Genomic DNA, 17,303 nt, shown 5'->3' on the forward strand with positions numbered 1-17,303 from the left:
CATGTGAAGAGTTGAGTCATTGGAAAAGACTCTGATGCTGGGAGGGATTGGGGACAGGAGGAAAAGGGGACGACAGAGGATGAGATGGCTGGATGGCATCACTGACTCGATGGACGTGAGTCTGAGTGAACTACGGGTGTTGGTGATGGACAGGGAGGCCTGGTGTGCTGCGATTCATGGGGTCGCAAAGAGTCAGACAAGACTGAGCGACTGAACTGAACTGAACGGTAAGCTCCATGCCTGACATTTTCAGTGAGTCAGGCGGGTTCGAAGGATGAGGGAAAATGCCTTATGGCTAGGTTAGAAGTATATTTTGTTCTGCTGGAATATACATTTTTTGACATCAGAAACATGTGATCACAAAATGTTAATATACTCTAATATACTCAAACCAGGTAAGTTTTAGTCTGATATTTAATACAGGGCAAAAGTCACCACTGTGTCTTTTTTGTTTTAAAGCATGTGACCTGACATATATAGACACTCAAGAAATATTTGTGGAATGGATAACATTTGGTATTTTCTTTCATTTCCTTTTCCATAATATATAATACATATGTATTACATATTACATTCTTATTACCATTTCTTATCCTTTTCACAATTTCCCATAGTATTAGTCTATATAAATATTTTGTAATGGCTGCATAATATTAATACTTCTTTAAATGAGTTTATCACAGTTTATGAGTTTAAATGAGTTTGTTGTTGCTGCTAAGTTGCTTCCGTCGTGTCTGACTCTTTGTGACCCCATAGACGGCAGCCTACCAGGCTTCCCGTCCCTGGGATTCTCCAGGCAAGAACACTGGAATGGGTTGCAATTTCCTTCTCCAATGCATGAAAGTGAAGTCGCTCAGTCATGTCCGACTCCTAGTGACCCCATGGACTGCACCCTACCAGGCCCCTCCGCCCATGGGATTTTCTAGGCAAGAGTACTGGAGTGGGGTGTCATTGCCTTCTCCGTTAAATGAGTTTACCATTCTTTTATTGTTGACTGCTATTTGAATTGGTTTTAGTTAATGGTCATCGTGGTGCTAATTCCAAAATAACCAGTAATAAGGAATTCTACTTCTGGAGATAGTAATGATTTCTTTTGAATAGCCATATTAGAGAGTCTTTTCTGCTTCTGAAGGCAGACATTTGACCCTGGGATTTCCCCCAGGAGTTCTAGCAGTCAAAGTTGCATTCCTTTCCTTGGAAGAATAGATGACCTCATTAAATGTGGAAATGTACATTGGCCTTTTCTGTGCCCTGGAGGCTACAGTAGTCTGTGTGCCTGTGGAGAAGGGCAAGAGATAAGAGGTGCTGGGATGTAGGAAGAGGAAACCAGCCAGGACTGGTAGGTGAGTACAAAACACTTTGAAACTGGTTATTTCTTTGGGTTCTTAAAGACACAGGTAGCACATAGGTCCATCCTATTTTATAGACCCAGAAACAGAGGCTCTGGGAGGGAAAGTGACTGGCCTAAGATCATAGAGCCCATTACTGTCAGAACCTGCTATTCTCCGTTAGAATCATGTATGGGCTTCCTAGTCACTCCCACACATTCACCCATTCTGGCCCCCGGCCCCTGGATTCTCTGCTCCAGGTGCTTGTGATCACTTGTAGCTGCTCTCTGAAAGCTGCAACACTCTGGGTTCTGGCCACTGTCTCCTGTACTTTGATCCCTACCACTGCATCTGCTACTGGGCCTCATTAGAGACTTCTGTTCCTTTTTTAAAAAATCTGTTGATTGCATCCTGGCTTTACTTTTTTTTCTTATTTGTGTGGTCAGCTCCCTCCACATCCTCAAGCCTTCTTTTGGCTTATTTTCTTCCTCCCTGACACTTCCCATCACCGCCCATTAATCTAAATATTTTGCTTCTCTGCTCCTCTGACTTGGTTCCAGCTTCCAACTATACCTGAATCCTCAATTACCCACCCATCAGGGTTTTCTCCAGTTCCTTTCTTTAACCTTCCCAAGCCTTTATCCCTCTTCCTGTCTCCTACCCGCCCACCCCCCACTCTTATCCCCTTCCTCCTCCACCAGAAACTGACCTTGTCTCCTACGTTCCCAGGGGAGCGTTCACAGTATTCTACTCCCTGCAACTCAGTGAGGGCCCCATCCTTTCTTTCTTCTTCCTGGTCCCCAGAAGTGGTGTTTCTCCTGTCCAGACTGAATCCCTTCACCTCTGCCTTTTACCTCATCCTCTCCTTCTGTCTTTGGGATCTGTCTTCCCTAGGCATTTCTCTTTTTCTACTGTATCCTTCAAGGTCTTTTTCTCTACTGGTCTCTCCTAACTAAAAAGAATGCTTTTTTCCTAACTAAAAATTGCTTTCTTGATTCCACATCCCCCTGTAGATATTGTCTGACTTCTTCCCTGCTCTTTTCATCTAAGCTTCTTACAGAAATGCCTTCACACTTACTGTTGTTTGGTTCCGCTTTCCACTGCACCACCGAAACTGCACTTTCTGAAGTCACCAAAGACTTTCTAATTGCAGATCTGATGGACACTTTCAGTCTTTATCTTCCTGGAGCCCCCAGCTATATCTGACATCAGTGCTCCTTCTTGAAATCCCTCCCTTGAAGCCATTCTCTCTTCCTGATGCCAGAAATAGCCTTTTGAATGCACGTGCGGTGGAGGCAGATGGTTGGATCTACCCTGTCTCTTGCCCCCCTGGAGGTGCTAACTCCAAGGTCCTAGGGTGTCTGCCCCAGGCTGGGCTCTCTCTGCCTCATACAGAGTCAGTCAGATTCCAGTGGTTTTCTCTTTATTGCTGATCTGGGCCAGGCTCACAGAGGCCTGCGCCAGGTGTCGACAGTGTCTGTCCCTGGAGAAGGGAAGAGCAGAGGTGAAAGGGTCAGATCCGGGGCTTAGATGGAGGGCCAGGCTGGACATCGCGTGGGCTAGGGAGCCCTGGGGGACTAGGGTAAGAGCTGGGATGGCCAGAGAGCCCCTGCTTCTGGAGGGCCTCGAAGTCAGAGTGGTTGATGATGGCTTCTTGGAGGGTAGGCATCTCTGCAAAAGGCACATAGTCTGCTCCTGGGGGTATAAATCAGTGTGGGTGTGGGCTGCAGGAAGGAGGGGCAAAGTAGTCCTGGGTGGGATGGCTTAGGGCAGGAGTGCCTTCAGCTTGGCTGATTATAGACCCTTGAGTGGGCCCTGAGCCCAGGTTGCCCTCTCACCGTGTGGCCTCCCTCCTCGCCGCCGGGTCTCCTCAGTCTCAAAGAAAGTCTCATGTTCCTCCCAGCGCCGGTCACAGGCCGCACAGAGGAAATTAGACTCAAAGCAGCTGCAGCAACAACCTAAGGCAAGGGGGCAGCCAAGGAGAGTGCAGGGAATTCGGGCTTCCCTAGGGGCTGACCACATCCTCACATCTTCCTCACCAACTGCATGCCCAAGTCTCTCCTCCCAGCTCCCCATCTGCATCCCCAAACTACTTGCAGCCTATCCCAACCCATGCCCACCCTTGCACTCCCCTTGCTTAAGAAGGTACCTTTGACCCTGCAGGAATGGGACCCAGTAGCTGTGTGGTCTTCATGGCTGTGTTTGCAGCGACATTGGGCCCTCCAAGACCTGGGGTCAAAAGTGGCCCGTCTCTTGAGCCAGAACTCACCCACCTCCTCTGGGCGTGATGGGATGAAGCAGAACATGAGGCAGCGGCACTGGCCCATGTTGCAGGGCACGGATATGTCTGTGAAGAGGGTTAGACCAGCACTTGACAGGGCTTGGTCTTCCCATGTCAACGTCTCCCCAAAACCAATACACACACACACACACACACACACACACGCTCTCACACATCTCAACACACAACAGAAGACAGTTACCCTTCACACCTGAGATGATCTGGTGCTCTCTCAGCAAGTGTCCACAAAAGCACTTGGACTCATCCCCAATTCGGAAACAGTCCCATAGATAATGGGGGCAGCGCCAGCCAATATAGAGACCTGGGTATGGAGGGATTGAGTAATAAGGGAAAGTAACAAGGAAAAATCTCTTCTTGCTATTCTTTGGAACTCTGCATTCAGATGTTTATATCTTTCCTTTTCTCCTTTGCTTTTCGCTTCTCTTCTTTTCACAGCTATTTGTAAGGCCTCCCCAGACAGCCATTTTGCTTTTTTGCATTTCTTTTCCATGGGGATGGTCTTGATCCCTGTCTCCTGTACAATGTCATGAACCTCATTCCATAGCTCATCAGGCACTCTATCTATCAGATCTAGGCCCTTAAATTTATTTCTCACTTCCACTGTATAATCATAAGGGATTTGATTTAGGTCATACCTGAATGGTCTAGTGGTTTCCCCTACTTTCTTCAATTTAAGTCTGAATTTGGCAATAAGGAGTTCATGGTCTGAGCCACAGTCAGCTCCTGGTCTTGTTTTTGCTGACTGTATAGAGCTTCTCCATCTTTGGCTGCAAAGAAAGCTTCTCCATCTTTGGCTGCAAAGAATATAATCAATCTGATTTCGGTGTTGACCATCTGGTGATGTCCATGTGTAGAGTCTTCTCTTTGTTGTTGGAAGAGGGTGTTTGTTATGACCAGTGCATTTTCTGGGCAAAACGCTATTAGCCTTTGCTTCATTCCGTATTCCAAGGCCAAATTTGCCTGTTACTTTAGGTGTTTCTTGACTTCCTACTTTTGCATTCCAGTCCCCTATAATGAAAAGGACATCTTTTTTGGGTGTTAGTTCTAAAAGGTCTTGTAGGTCTTCATAGAACCATTCAACTTCAGCTTCTTCAGCATTACTGGTTGGGGCATAGGCTTGGATTACTGTGATATTGAATGGTTTGCATTGGAAACGAACAGAGATCATTCTGTCGTTTTTGAGATTGCATCCAAGTACTGCATTTCGGACTCTTTTGTTGACCATGATGGCTACTCCATTTCTTCTGAGGGATTCCTGCCCGCAGTAGTAGATATAATGGTCATCTGAGTTAAATTCACCCATTCCAGTCCATTTCAGTTCGCTGATTCCTAGAATGTCGACATTCACTCTTGCCATCTCTTGTTTGACCACTTCCAATTTGCCTTAATTCATGGACCTGACATTCCAGGTTCCTATGCAATATTGCTCTTTATAGCATTGGACCTTGTTTCTATCACCAGTCAATGCAAAGAAATACAGGAAAACAACAGAATGGGAAAGACTAGAGATCTCTTCAAGAAAATCAGAGATATCAAAGGAACATTTCATGCAAAGATAGGCTTGATAAAGGACAGAAATGGTATGGACCTAATAGAAGCAGAAGATATTAAGAAGAGATGGCAAGAATACACAGAAGAACTGTACAAAAAAAGATCTTCACAACCCAGATAATCACGATGGTGTGATCACTGACCTAGAGCCAGACATCCTGGAATGTGAAGGCAAGTGGGCCTTAGAAAGCATCACTATGAACAAAGTTAGTGGAGGTGATGGAATTAAAGTTGAAGTATTTCAAATCCTGAAAGATGATGCTGTGAAAGTGCTGCACTCAATATGCCAGCAAATTTGGAAAACTCAGCAGTGGCCACAGGACTGGAAAAGGTCAGTTTTCATCCCAATCCCAAAGAAAGGCAATGCCAAAGAATGCTCAAACCACTGCACAGTTGCAGTCACCTCACACGCTAGAAAAGTAATGCTTAAAATTCTCCAAGCCAGGCTTCAGCAATATGTGAACTGTGAACTTCCAGATATTCAAGCTGGTTTTAGAAAAGGTAGAGGAACCAGAGATCAAATTGCCAACATCTGCTGGATCATGGAAAAAGCAAGAGAGTTCCAGAAAAACATCTATTTCTGTTTTATTGACTATGCCAAAGCCTTTGACTGTGTGGATCACAATAAACTGTTCAAAATTCTTCAAGAGATGGGAATATCAGACCACCTGATCTGCCTCTTGATAAATTTGTATGCATGTCAGGAAGCAACAGTTAGAACTAGACATGGAACAACAGACTGGTTCCAAATAGGAAAAGGAGTACATCAAGGCTGTATATTGTCACTGTGCTTCTTTAACTTATATGCAGAGTACATCATGAGAAACGCTGGGCTTGGAGAAACACAAGCTGGAATCAAGATTGCCAGGAGAAATATCAATAACCTCAGATGTGCAGATGACACCACCCTTATGGCAGAAAGTGAAGAGGAACTAAAAAGCCTCTTGATGAAGGTGAAAGTGGAGAGTGAAAAAGTTGGCTTAAAGCTCAACATTCAGAAAATGAAGATCATGGCATCTGGTCCCATCACTTCATGGGAAATAGATGGGGAAACAGTGGAAACAGTGTCAGACTTTATTTTTTTGGGCTCCAAAATCACTGCAGATGGTGATTGCAGCCATGAAATTAAAAGACACTTACTTACTCCTTGGAAGGAAAGTTATGACCAACCTAGATAGCATATTCAAAAGCAGAGACATTACTTTGTCAACAAAGGTTCGTCTAGTCAAGGCTATGGTTTTTCCAGTGGTCATGTATGGATGTGAGAGTTGGACTGTGAAGAAAGCTGAGTGCCGAAGAATTGATGCTTTTGAACTGTGGTGTTGGAGAAGACTCTTGAGAGTCCCTTGGACTGCAAGGAGATCCAACCAGTCCGTTCTGAAGGAGATCAGCCTTGGGATTTCTTTGGAAGGAATGATGCTAAAGCTGAAACTCCAGTACTTTGGCCACCTCCTGCGAAGAGTTGACTCATTGGAAAAGACTCTGATGCTGGGAGGGATTGGGGGCAAGAGGAGAAGGGGACAACAGAGGATGAGATGGCTGGATGGCATCACTGGCTCGATTGACATGAGTCTGAGTGAACTCCGGGAGGCCTGGCGTGCTGTGATTCATGGGGTCGCAAAAAGTCGGACACGACTGAGCGACTGATCTGATCTGAACAGGGAAAAATAGCCTAAGCTCCCCCCAAAGTGTTCTTACCTCTCCCTCCATGTGTCTCTATCACCACCCACACATCCTCCTCCCTGCCCCTTTAGACTTTTTGTTCAAGGTTTTCTCATCACCCTACGAGTGTCTTCAGAGCCTGTCCCACCCGAGGATCCACTCCACCTGTGTCAGCCTGTCAGAGGTGACTGAAGACAGCCTTCATTTCTGAGCAGGAAGATTATTATAAATGAGCTTCTGTGTGATGATGCACATGTATCTTGCTGTGTTCTCTGTGACTGTGGGATTCTCATCTCCCCTCCCTACGCTAGAGCCCACCTTTGCTTGGTTTCCTTGAAGTGTCTAAGGTGAGGGCAAAGGAAGATGATGGGCCAGGTGCAGAGTAGGTGGTGGAGATTGGCTCCTAAGGAGCATGGTGGTGAAGGGACCTGAAGAGGAGGAGGTGGGGCAGCCCCAGTGCCACAAGGAAGGAGGCGGGCTTCCCTCACTTCTTCAGGCTGGCACTGTCATATGTCCCTTCTACATTCCTGAGGTTACTGAACTAATGCCCTCTGTGAACCTGAGAAGGGCTGCCTATGGTTCTCCAAGGTTCAGGAGAAAAGGGGAGGCCAGAAGTCATGAGTGGGGTGAACAGCAAAAATAGAGGCTTGTGAGGCTAAGAAAGGAGGCATGGGAAGGAAGAAGAGCCTAAGCTGTATCCCTGAGAGCAGGCACTGGCCAGAGGCTGCTGCCCTTGAGATGAAAAACGGTCTGGCTTCACAATTAGTCTTACCACAAGGCAAGGGTGGTGCTGAGTAAATGTGGGAGGAGATCCAGAGCCTTTCCCACTCAGGTTTTCTCATCCTCTGTGAGAGCTGAGAGTATCCCAACTTGAAGTCAACAATCCTGGGTCTCCCCCTCAACCCCCCAGGAGTGGGGCCTTCAGCTCTAGGACTCTTAATCCTATTTAAAAGCTCCAGTGAACTGCCATCTCCATCAAAAAGTTGTCCCTGATTTCCCCTTCTGTCTAGGAGTCCCTCTCCTCCTGCCTTCCATGACTCTTGTGCTACCCTTGTCACAGCACAGTGCCTTCTAGTGGACTGTTCACTTGTATTCTCCTTCGACTGTGAGTTCCTCTAAGGCAGGGTCAGTCTTTTCATTGCTGTTTTGAGTCCTCACACAGGACCTGGTACAAAACAGGTGCTCTGAGAACATAGAAGCTTGACTGAAAAAGCGATTGAGCAAATTCCTTTAGGAGGGAAGAGAGACCCAGTATTTCAGGTAAAACCCTGAAGTTCCATAAGGAGAATGAGAAAGAGTCAAGTGTCCTCTGCTCTTTGACTCTGGCCAGGACCACAATCCACAATTCTGTGCCTGTCAAACTAGGTTTTCTTGTCTTACCCATGGTCTCTTAGCATCTGAAGCCTGTCCAGATGTGGCTTTTGGCTTTGATGCTTCTGACTTACACCGCCAGCCCGTTGTATTAGTGCCCCATCACACCAGGGAAGCTTGGTTGAAAGGGGGCAGAGTTTAGACCGAGTCACAATGAGGTTGGGTGGAGGCTGGCATTCCACTGGAGGAATTCTGAACTCTGTTTAGAATAGCAGGATCCAGTGCATGAACAGGTGAGGTGCAGAGTTGAACAAGGGTTCAGTTCAGCTCAGTCGCTCAGTCGTGTCCAACTCTTTGCGACTCCATGAACCGCAGCACGCCAGGCCTTCCTGTCCATCACCAACTCCTAGAGTTCACTCAAACTCACGTTTGTTGAGTCGGTGATGCCATCCAGCCATCTCATCCTCTGTCGTCCCCTTCTCCTCCTGTCCCCAATCCCTCCCAGCATCAGAGTCTTTTCCAATAAGTCAACTCTTCACATGAGGTGGCCAAAGTATTGGAGTTTCAGCTTTAGCATCAGTCCTTCCAATGAACACCCAGGACCAATCTCCTTTAGAATGGACTGGTTGGATCTCCTTGCAGTCCAAGGGACTCTCGAGAGTCTTCTCCAATACCACAGTTCAAAAGCATCAATTCTTCGGCGCTCAGCTTTCTTCACAGTCCAACTCTCACATCCGTAACCATCCATGATCATACATGACCACTGGACAAACCATAGCCTTGACTAGACGGACCTTTATTGGCAAAGTGATGTCTCTGCTTTTCAATATGCTATCTAGGTTGGACATAACTTTCCTTCCAAGGAGTAAGCGTCTTTTAATTTCATTTAATTAAATGAAATTAATTTATTAAAGCGTCTTTTAATTTAAAATCACGGCAGTCACCATCTGCCATGATTTTGGAGCCCAAAATAATAAAGTCTGCCACTATTTCCACTGTTTCCCCATCTATTTTCCATGAAGTGATGGGACCAGATGCCATGATCTTCGTTTTCTGAATGTTGAGCTTTAAGCCAACTTTTTCACTCTCCTCTTTCACTTTCATCAAGAGGCTTTTTAGTTCCTCTTCACTTTCTGCCATGAGGGTGGTGTCATCTGCATATCTGAGGTTATTGAGATTTCTCCCAGAAATCTTGATTCCAGCTTGTGCTTCTTCCAGCCCAGTGTTTCTCATTATGTACTCTGCATATAAGTTAAATAAGCACAGTGACAATATACAGCCTTGACGTACTCCTTTTCCTACTTGGAACCAGTCTGTTGTTCCATGTCCAGTTCTAACTGTTGCTTCCTGACCTGCAAATAGGTTTCTCAAGAGGCAGGTCAGGTGGTCTGGTATTCCCATCTCTTTCAGAATTTTCCACAGTTTATTGTGATCCACATAGACAAAGGCTTTGGCATAGTCAATAAAGCAGAAATAGACGTTTTTCTGGAACTCTCTTGCTTTTTCCATGATCCAGCAGATGTTGGCAATTTGATCTCTGGTTCCTCTGCCTTTTCTAAAACCAGCTTGAACACCTGGAGGTTCACGGTTCACATATTGCTGAAGCCTGGCTTGGAGAATTTTGAGCATTACTTTACTAGCGTGTGAGATGAGTGCAATTGTGCAGTGCCCCATAGATCAAGGCCTGGCCTGAGGGCCTGGGAGAATCAAGTTCAAGCACTGTTGTCGGAGTCATTGCTCATCTTTCAGATGAAGAAGACTAAAGTTTGAGCTAGAGGAATGGCAATTATACCTCAGACTCTATAATCCCCTTAATGTGGGACAATATAGAGTGGGCTGTGCATTCCAGAGTAGGGCCTTCTACTCTGCCTTGATTCCAAACCCTCTTCCTGTTATAATTGGACGAGGACTGGGGAGGAGACATTATAGGGGATGCCATTTTGACTGCACAATACATTCATTTCCATGATCACACAGTCTCATTTGCATGATAACATCTCTTATGGTTAGAACATAACTCTATTCCAATCAATAGGGAAATAAACCCCCTTCCCCCAAATGCAGTGATACCTATTGAATTCAGTTGAGAAATCCCAGAATCCTCATAACAGGTCAGGTGACCTTCTTACCGAATTCCTACAGACGTGAAGTTCAGTGACACAGATGCACGTGTTCACACACAGAATGGTGTGTGCTCACATGGTTCACATGCACACCCTTTATATACAGACATAGTGAAGCCTGGCATGCCATTAACAGGACCGTCTAGAATACTACTTCTGGGCTGAGACTTGGAGTTAATGGGACTAGAAGACATGGCTCTCTTTGGTGAGAAGACTTAGAGCTTTGGATTTCCAGGTGATCATGGGTCTGGCATTCAGGGATCACGGCCTTTTTTTTTTTTTTTTTTTTTAAACTTTTAGCTGCACCATGTGGTGGGATCCTTGTTCCCCCACATCAGTGTCAGGGGTCAAACCTGCACCCCCTGCAGTGGAAGTGCAGAGTCTTAACCACTGGACTGCCAGGGAAGTCCCCATGACAGCCTTTTAATACATTTCCACCAAGGGGACTAAGGCCTTTTGCCTTGTTAGAGCAACAAGTCACCTGGAAACTGTCCAGGGTCCTGGGCCATCTCTGCTTTAGGATCTGTTTGGTGCAGGTTACCTGAGCCCTAGTTCAGCCACCTGTTCCTGCTTGGCTTTATATGAATATCCTCACTTTTTGTCTGCATCCACCCTCATCTACTTTGGCCTACCCATCTGCTCCCCTCCCAGATTCCAGGAAGGTGGTGGTGCCATTTTCCACAAGGGCTATCCACTGAAGGAGCAGGTTCCTAGATCCTGTTGGACAGAGGGATGGCCATGGGCCTCTCACAGTTCCCTGAAAGGCTGCCTGGGCTCACCTGTTTGGATGGCATTCAGGGCTGCATCCTTCTCCCATTGGAAAAGATAATTCACTTGCGTACCAAACTTCTCTCTGTGCATTGCCTTAGCCACACCCACCAGGTCTGCCTGTTTAGCAGGGACCACTGGGTGGATGGTGTAACCTGGGGAGGGAAAGGCTAAGTAACTAAGGCGAAGTGAGGAGGCCCCAAATCTAAGAGAAGGGGCCAGGTCACAGAGTAACCCAATCTCCTCCTCCTGAGGCAGGTCAAAGACAGTGCTGAGAAAAGGGGAATGAGCAGGAGCAATTACGGCTGACTCCTTTCTTCCCCTTCTTGCCCAGCCGGTGTTCAGGCTGAGCTGCGTGAGTATTACTGTCAGCGACATCCATCTCTTTCTTGCCCTCTTCTTCCTCTTCCTTCACTTTTGTAGATGTGTCCAAGTAGACCTGGGATGGAGAGCCTGAAAGGGAGTGCTTTGGAAAGCCTTCAAATTCAGAGGTGTGGATGGACCTCTTTGCCCATGAGCTTTCGCTGGAGGAAGACTCAGAGAAATCTTCCTCTGGATTATCAGGGGAGGCATGGCCTAGTGACGAAGTCTGAAAAGCAAGTTGTTGATCTAGGACTTTGGGGATGTGGGTTTCCAACTGGGTCTCAGGGGTAAGGGTCTCCAAAGGGACCTCAGAGGCAGAGTGTTCTAAAGGGGTGGTAGAGGCGGAAGGCTCTACAGGGGCTTCAGAGGTGTGGATGTCTAAAGGGGTCTGGGAAGTGGAGGGCAACACAGGAGATTCAGAGGCAAGGGACTCTAACAGGGTTTCAGAGACGGCGGGCTCTAAGGGGCTTTCAGGGATAGGGGGCTCCTGTGAGTCCTCAGGAGAGGGGTCCTTTGAAGAAAGGCTCTCTTCTGCATCCAAGGTGGTATGAGGCTCTTCTGTGACCTTGTCTGCTTCCATCTAGCGGTAGAACAGGGTACATGTTTCATTAGGTTAGGATTAGAGGGTCTGCAAGTCAGGATTCACAGGGGGCTATGGAATTAAGATAAAGCTTTTAATGCACCTGAGATATGACTTGGGGGAAGCCAGATGAGCTCTGGGCCAGGGCTTGGTGCTAGGAGGTTCACCCATGTGCCTAGACCCAAACTGCGTACTGAAAGTCTGAAGCAGTCAGAATCCCATCAGTAGATGGTAGCAGAGAAGGGATCCTGAACATAGCATCTTGGCTAGTCCGAGAGCAGGGTTCTGGGTGTAATTTAGGATCATAGAGGTCAGGCTGTGAAGTTCTAGAGACTGGGAAGACCAAGGCAAAGTGGGGGTTTGCTCCCAAGAGTGCAGGATGCAGTGACCACAGTCTAGTCTTGTCCAAGGACCCCTCCCTGCCCTTGGTAATGTCATTCATGTTCAGTGCTTCAGCTACTTCCAATTATATGTTGATGACCCCTAAATCCATATTTCCAGCTCAGACCCTGAACTTCACAGTCATACCCAACTGTCTGCTAGACATTGCTAAATTGATGTCCCACAGGTCATCAAAACTGAACTCTGGGAATTATCATGGTCTTCTCCTTTCCTCTCAGCCCACATCTTAGAATGGGCACCAAAGACTATATTTCCTATCTTCTAAATATCCCACAAGTCCATTCTCTCCTCTCCTTTCCCTCCCATTTTGTTCAAATTCTCATTGTTTTCTACCTGGATTATGTAATACCCTTGCTCCTCTGCTGCCTTTCCTAGCATATTAATCTAATCGTCCATTCTTTCATTGATTTATGTAACTTATGCTTTTAAAGAGCCTAATCTTAATACTTTTACTCAGGCACTGGACTCAGCTGAAAGAATCTAGAAAGGAGACCAGTTAACCAAAATGACAATACAAATGAGTTGGTGTTGTGCTGGGGTAAGCCCAGGATGCTGTGGAGACTGGGGTGTGCCTAATTTATCTTGGAAGGATGTCCAAACGGGGTCATGCATGCTAAGTCACTTCAGTTGTGTCTGACTCTATGTGACCCTACAGACTGCCAGGCTCCTCTGTCTATGGGATTCTTCAGACAAGAATACTGGAGTGGGTTGCCATGCCCTCCTCCAGGGGATCTTCCCAACCCAGGGATCGAACCCACATCTCCCATGTCTACCTGCATCAGCAAGTGGGTTCTTTTCCACTAGTACCACCTGGGAAGCCCAGGTACAAAGGGTGTCAGTCCTTCTTAATGACCCAGGTGTGAGACCTTTCTGAAATGGCATTCCTTTGCCTAAAAACAATCAAATGACTCAGCCTAAGGATTAGGTCCAAATTTCTTGGCCCTGACATTCAAGGCCTGTCATCATTTGAAGCACTGCCTAAGGATTCCAGCCTTACCTTCTCCTGCTCTCTACCTTGGTCCATGTTCCCCAAATACTACATTTATCATTTCTTAAACTCATCAGAATGGGTGAATTTAACTCAGATGACCATTATATCTACTACTGCAGGCAAGAATCCCTTAGAAGAAATGGAGTGTCCATCATGGTCAACAAGAGAGTCCGAAATGCAGTACTTGGATGCAATCTCAAAAATGACAGAATGATCTCTGTTCGTTTCCAAGGCAAACCATTCAATATCACAGTAATCCAAGTCTATGCCCCAACCAGTAATGCTGAAGAAGCTGAAGTTGAATGGTTCTATGAAGACCTACAAGACCTTTTAGAACTAATACCCCAAAAAGATGTCCTTTTCATTATAAGGGACTGGAATGCAAAAGTAGGAAGTCAAGAAACACCAGGAGTAACAGGCAAATTTGGCCTTGGAATATGGAATGAAGCAGGGCAAAGACTAATAGCATTTTGCCAAGAAAATGCACTGGTCATAGCAAACACCCTCTTCCAACAACACAAGAGAAAACTCTACGCATGGACATCACCAGATGGTCAACACCGAAATCAGATTGATTGTATTCTTTGCAGCCAAAGATGGAGAAGCTCTATATAAGTCAGCAAAAACAAAACCAGGAGCTGACTGTGGCTCAGATCACGAACTCCTTATTGCCAAATTCAGACTTAAATTGAAGAAAGTAGGGAAAACCACTAGACCATTCAGGTATGACCTAAATCAAATCTCTTATGATTATACAGTGGAGGTGAGAAATAGATTTAAGGGACTAGATCTGATAGATAGAGTGCCTGATGAACTATGGACTGAAGTTCATGACATTGTACAGGAGACAGGGATCAAGACCATCCCCATGGAAAAGAAATGCAAAAAAGCAAAATGGCTGTCTGAGGAGGCCTTACAAATAGCTGTGAAAAGAAGAGAAGTGAAAAGCAAAGGAGAAAAGGAAAGATATAAGCATCTGAATGCAGAGTTCCAAAGAATAGCAAGAAGAGATAAGAAAGCCTTCCTCAGCAACCAATGCAAAGAAATAGAAGAAAACAACAGAATGGGGAAGACTAGAGATCTCTTCAAGAAAATCAGAGATACCAAAGGAACATTTCATGCAAAGATAGGCTCGAAAAAGGACAGAAATGGTATGGACCTAACAGAAGCAGAAGATATTAAGATGTGGCAGGAATACACAGAAGAACTGTACAAAAAAGATCTTCACGACCCAGATAATCACGATGGTGTGATCACTGACCTAGAGCCAGACATCCTGGAATGTGAAGTCAAGTGGGCCTTAGAAAGCATCACTACGAACAAAGCTAGTGGAGGTGATGGAATTCCAGTTGAGCTATTTCAAATCCTGAAAGATGATGCTGTGGAAGTGCTGCACTCAATATGCCAGCAAATGTGGAAAACTCAGCAGTGGCCACAGGATTGGAAAAGGTCAGTTTTCATTCCGATCACAAAGAAAGGCAATGCCAAAGAATGCTCAAACTACTGCACAATTGCACTCATCTCACACGCTAGTAAAGTAATGCTTAAAATTCTCCAAGCCAGGATTCAGCAATACGTGAACCGTGAACTTCCTGATGCTCAAGCTGGTTTTAGAAAAGGCAGAGGAACCAGAGATCAAATTGCCAACATCTGCTGGATCATGGAAAAAGCAAGAGAGTTCCAGAAAAACATCTATTTCTGCTTTATTGACTATGCCAAAGCCTTTGACTGTGTGGATCACAATAAACTGTGGAAAATTCTTCAAGAGATGGGAATACCAGACCACCTGACCTGCCTCTTGAAAAACCTTATATGCAGGTCAGGAAGCAACAGTTAGAACTGGACATGGAACAACAGACTGGTTCCAAATAGGAAAAGGAGTAGGTCAAGGCTGTATATTGTCACCCTGCTTCTTTAACTTATATGCAGAGTACATCATGAGAAACGCTGGGCTGGAAGATACACAAGCTGGAATCAAGATTTCTGGGAGAAATCTCAATAACCTCAGATATGCAGATGACACCACCCTTATGGCAGAAAGTGAAGAGGAACTAAAAAGCCTCTTGATGAAAGTGAAAGTGGAGACTGAAAAAGTTGGCTTAAAGCTCAACATTCAGAAAACTAAGATCATGGCATCTGGTCCCATCACTTCATGGGAAATAGATGGGGAAACAGTGGAAACAGACTTTATTTTTCTGGGCTCCAAAATCACTGCAGATGGTGACTGCAGCCATGAAATTAAAAGACGCTTACTCCTTCGAAGGAAAGTTGTGTCCAACCTAGATAGCATATTCAAAAGCAGAGACATTACTTTGCCAACAAAGGTCCATCTAGTCAAGGCTATGGTTTTTCCTGTGGTCATGTATGGATGCCAGAGTTGGACTGTGAAGAAAGCTGAGTGCCGAAGAATTGATGCTTTTGAACTGTGGTGTTGGAGAAGACTCTTGAGAGTCCCTTGGACTGCAAGGAGATCCAACCAGTCCATTCTGAAGGAGATCAGCCCTGGGATTTCTTTGGAAGGAATGATGCTAAAGCTGAAACTCCAGTACTTTGGCCACCTCCTGGGAAGAGTTGACTCACTGGAAAAGACCCTGATGCTGGGAGGGATTAGGGGCAGGAGGAGAAGGGGACGGCAGAGGATGAGATGGCTGGATGGCATCACTGACTCGATGGACGTGAGTCTGAGTGAACTACGGGAGTTGGTGATGGACAGAGAGGCCTGGCGTGCTGTGATTCATGGGGTCGCAAAGAGTCGGACACGACTGAGCGACGAAACTGGACTGAACAGAACTGAACTGAACTAAACTCATCAGGGCCTTTCCAAAGAGGAAGTTTGTGTCAGAAAGTAGGGGGAGAAGTAGGATGATGGAGAGGAAGGTAGCCAGACATTCAGCAAAACGAGAAAGGGGTCCTGAGAGTGAATAACCACAGGATGGGAGGAACAGAAAGGGAAAAAAGGGGAGGAGGGACCTGAGTGGAGAAAAGTGGGGGAGGGAGAGGATAAGGATGAAAAGCAGAGGATGGGAGGGGGTTGGAGTCAGGTGGGAAGGGACAGGAAGGTATTAGGAGGAAGTGGGATGCGGATTTGGAGGAGGGCCACTTGAGAGACTACATACCTCTAGGCTTTGTCTCGTCTGTTACAAGTCTTTAGGTCAGGATCTTGTCTGAAGCGGGACGGGGAGGTGTTGGCCCCGAGGGAGAGAAGGCGCTTGGTTGTGGACTAGCCCTGGCAGCAGGCGTTGTGTGCTGAGCCCTTGCCTACAAGTTACAGCTTGAGGAAGGGACTTGGACACCTGCAGAAATTCGTGAGGGAGTTCGGGCCGGTTCTGAGGAAGTGGGGGAGGGAAAGGGACGAGGCGGTGCAGGGCCGAATGAGGGAGAGGCTTGACTGAAGCCTCTGGAACCCTGCCCCGGAGTGGAGGATCCGTCACCAGGGCAACCGGAACGTTTAGTAGTCACCGTGGCAACAGCAGTCTGGTCACCTCCTCGGTGAGTGAGGTCTCCTAAGGGGCTGCGTTGATCTGGAGGGACAAACCTAGAGGGTTCACTTCTGTTAAGGGGGCTTTGCCGGATTTCTGTGCGTGGTTTTTTGCGGGATCTTTGTGAGACTCTGAGAGTCTCTGAGTAGGGTCTGCGGATATCTGTGGGGACGTCCGTGGGTGTCTGGGTTTGTGAAGGTCTCTGTAGGGTTCCTATGAGATGTCTGTGAGTTGGTTAGTGAGGGTTGTGAGGACCTTATGTGGGTGTCTGGACTCAGTGGCTGGGGTGAGAAAGGCGGGGACTCGGGTAGCGGGGATTGGGGCGGAGTCTGTCCTCGAGCCCAGCGGGGGCCAAGTAGGAGACCAATAGAATAGGGCCGGGGGCGGGCTTTAGTGAGAAGGACCAATGGACCTAATCGGAGGGCGGAGCGTCGTACAACGTC

General features: G+C 46.6%; 1 protein-coding gene across 3 annotated transcripts; it reads right to left on the reverse strand.

The window, feature by feature from the left end:
• Positions 1 to 2,734: 2,734 nt before the first annotated feature.
• Positions 2,735 to 17,213, reverse strand: FAM221B (family with sequence similarity 221 member B). 3 transcript variants are annotated; one of them, XM_086415840.1, is made up of 7 exons: positions 16,498 to 17,213; positions 11,349 to 11,988; positions 11,057 to 11,200; positions 3,821 to 3,931; positions 3,478 to 3,675; positions 3,167 to 3,286; positions 2,735 to 3,023 (listed from the first exon to the last, which is right to left on the reverse strand). In XM_086415840.1, exons 2-7 carry the CDS (start codon positions 11,986 to 11,988, stop codon positions 2,842 to 2,844), a joined length of 1,395 nt encoding a protein of 464 aa, XP_086271966.1. In that variant the 5' UTR covers positions 16,498 to 17,213; the 3' UTR covers positions 2,735 to 2,841. The 3 variants fall into 3 exon arrangements, with proteins under 3 accessions (XP_086271966.1, XP_086271967.1, XP_086271968.1); XM_086415841.1 differs by having other exon boundaries at positions 2,735 to 2,811; positions 16,498 to 17,197; XM_086415842.1 differs by lacking the exons at positions 2,735 to 3,023; positions 3,167 to 3,286; positions 3,478 to 3,675; positions 3,821 to 3,931 and adding an exon at positions 8,935 to 9,760 and having other exon boundaries at positions 16,498 to 16,802.
• Between the last annotated feature and the right edge of the window lie 90 nt (positions 17,214 to 17,303).

Source organism: Bos grunniens, chromosome 8, assembly GCF_055505025.1.
Source record: "Bos grunniens cultivar Pamir isolate PY7600 chromosome 8, Bosgru_T2T1.0, whole genome shotgun sequence".
NCBI classification, from domain to species: Eukaryota; Metazoa; Chordata; class Mammalia; order Artiodactyla; family Bovidae; genus Bos; species Bos grunniens.

What these genes read in the sequence shown, in the direction of transcription:
- FAM221B (XM_086415840.1), bottom strand. Translation starts at nt 11,988, where the DNA reads ATGGAAGCAGACAAGGTCACAGAAGAGCCTCATACCACCTTGGATGCA. An exon ending in GGGGAAGAAAGGAGTCAGCC is followed by an intron (nt 11,201 to 11,348) that starts GTAATTGCTCCT and finishes TTCCCTCCCCAG; the next exon opens with GTTACACCATCCACCCAGTG. An exon ending in CCATTCCTGCAGGGTCAAAG is followed by an intron (nt 3,287 to 3,477) that starts GTACCTTCTTAA and finishes CCCTTGCCTTAG; the next exon opens with GTTGTTGCTGCAGCTGCTTT.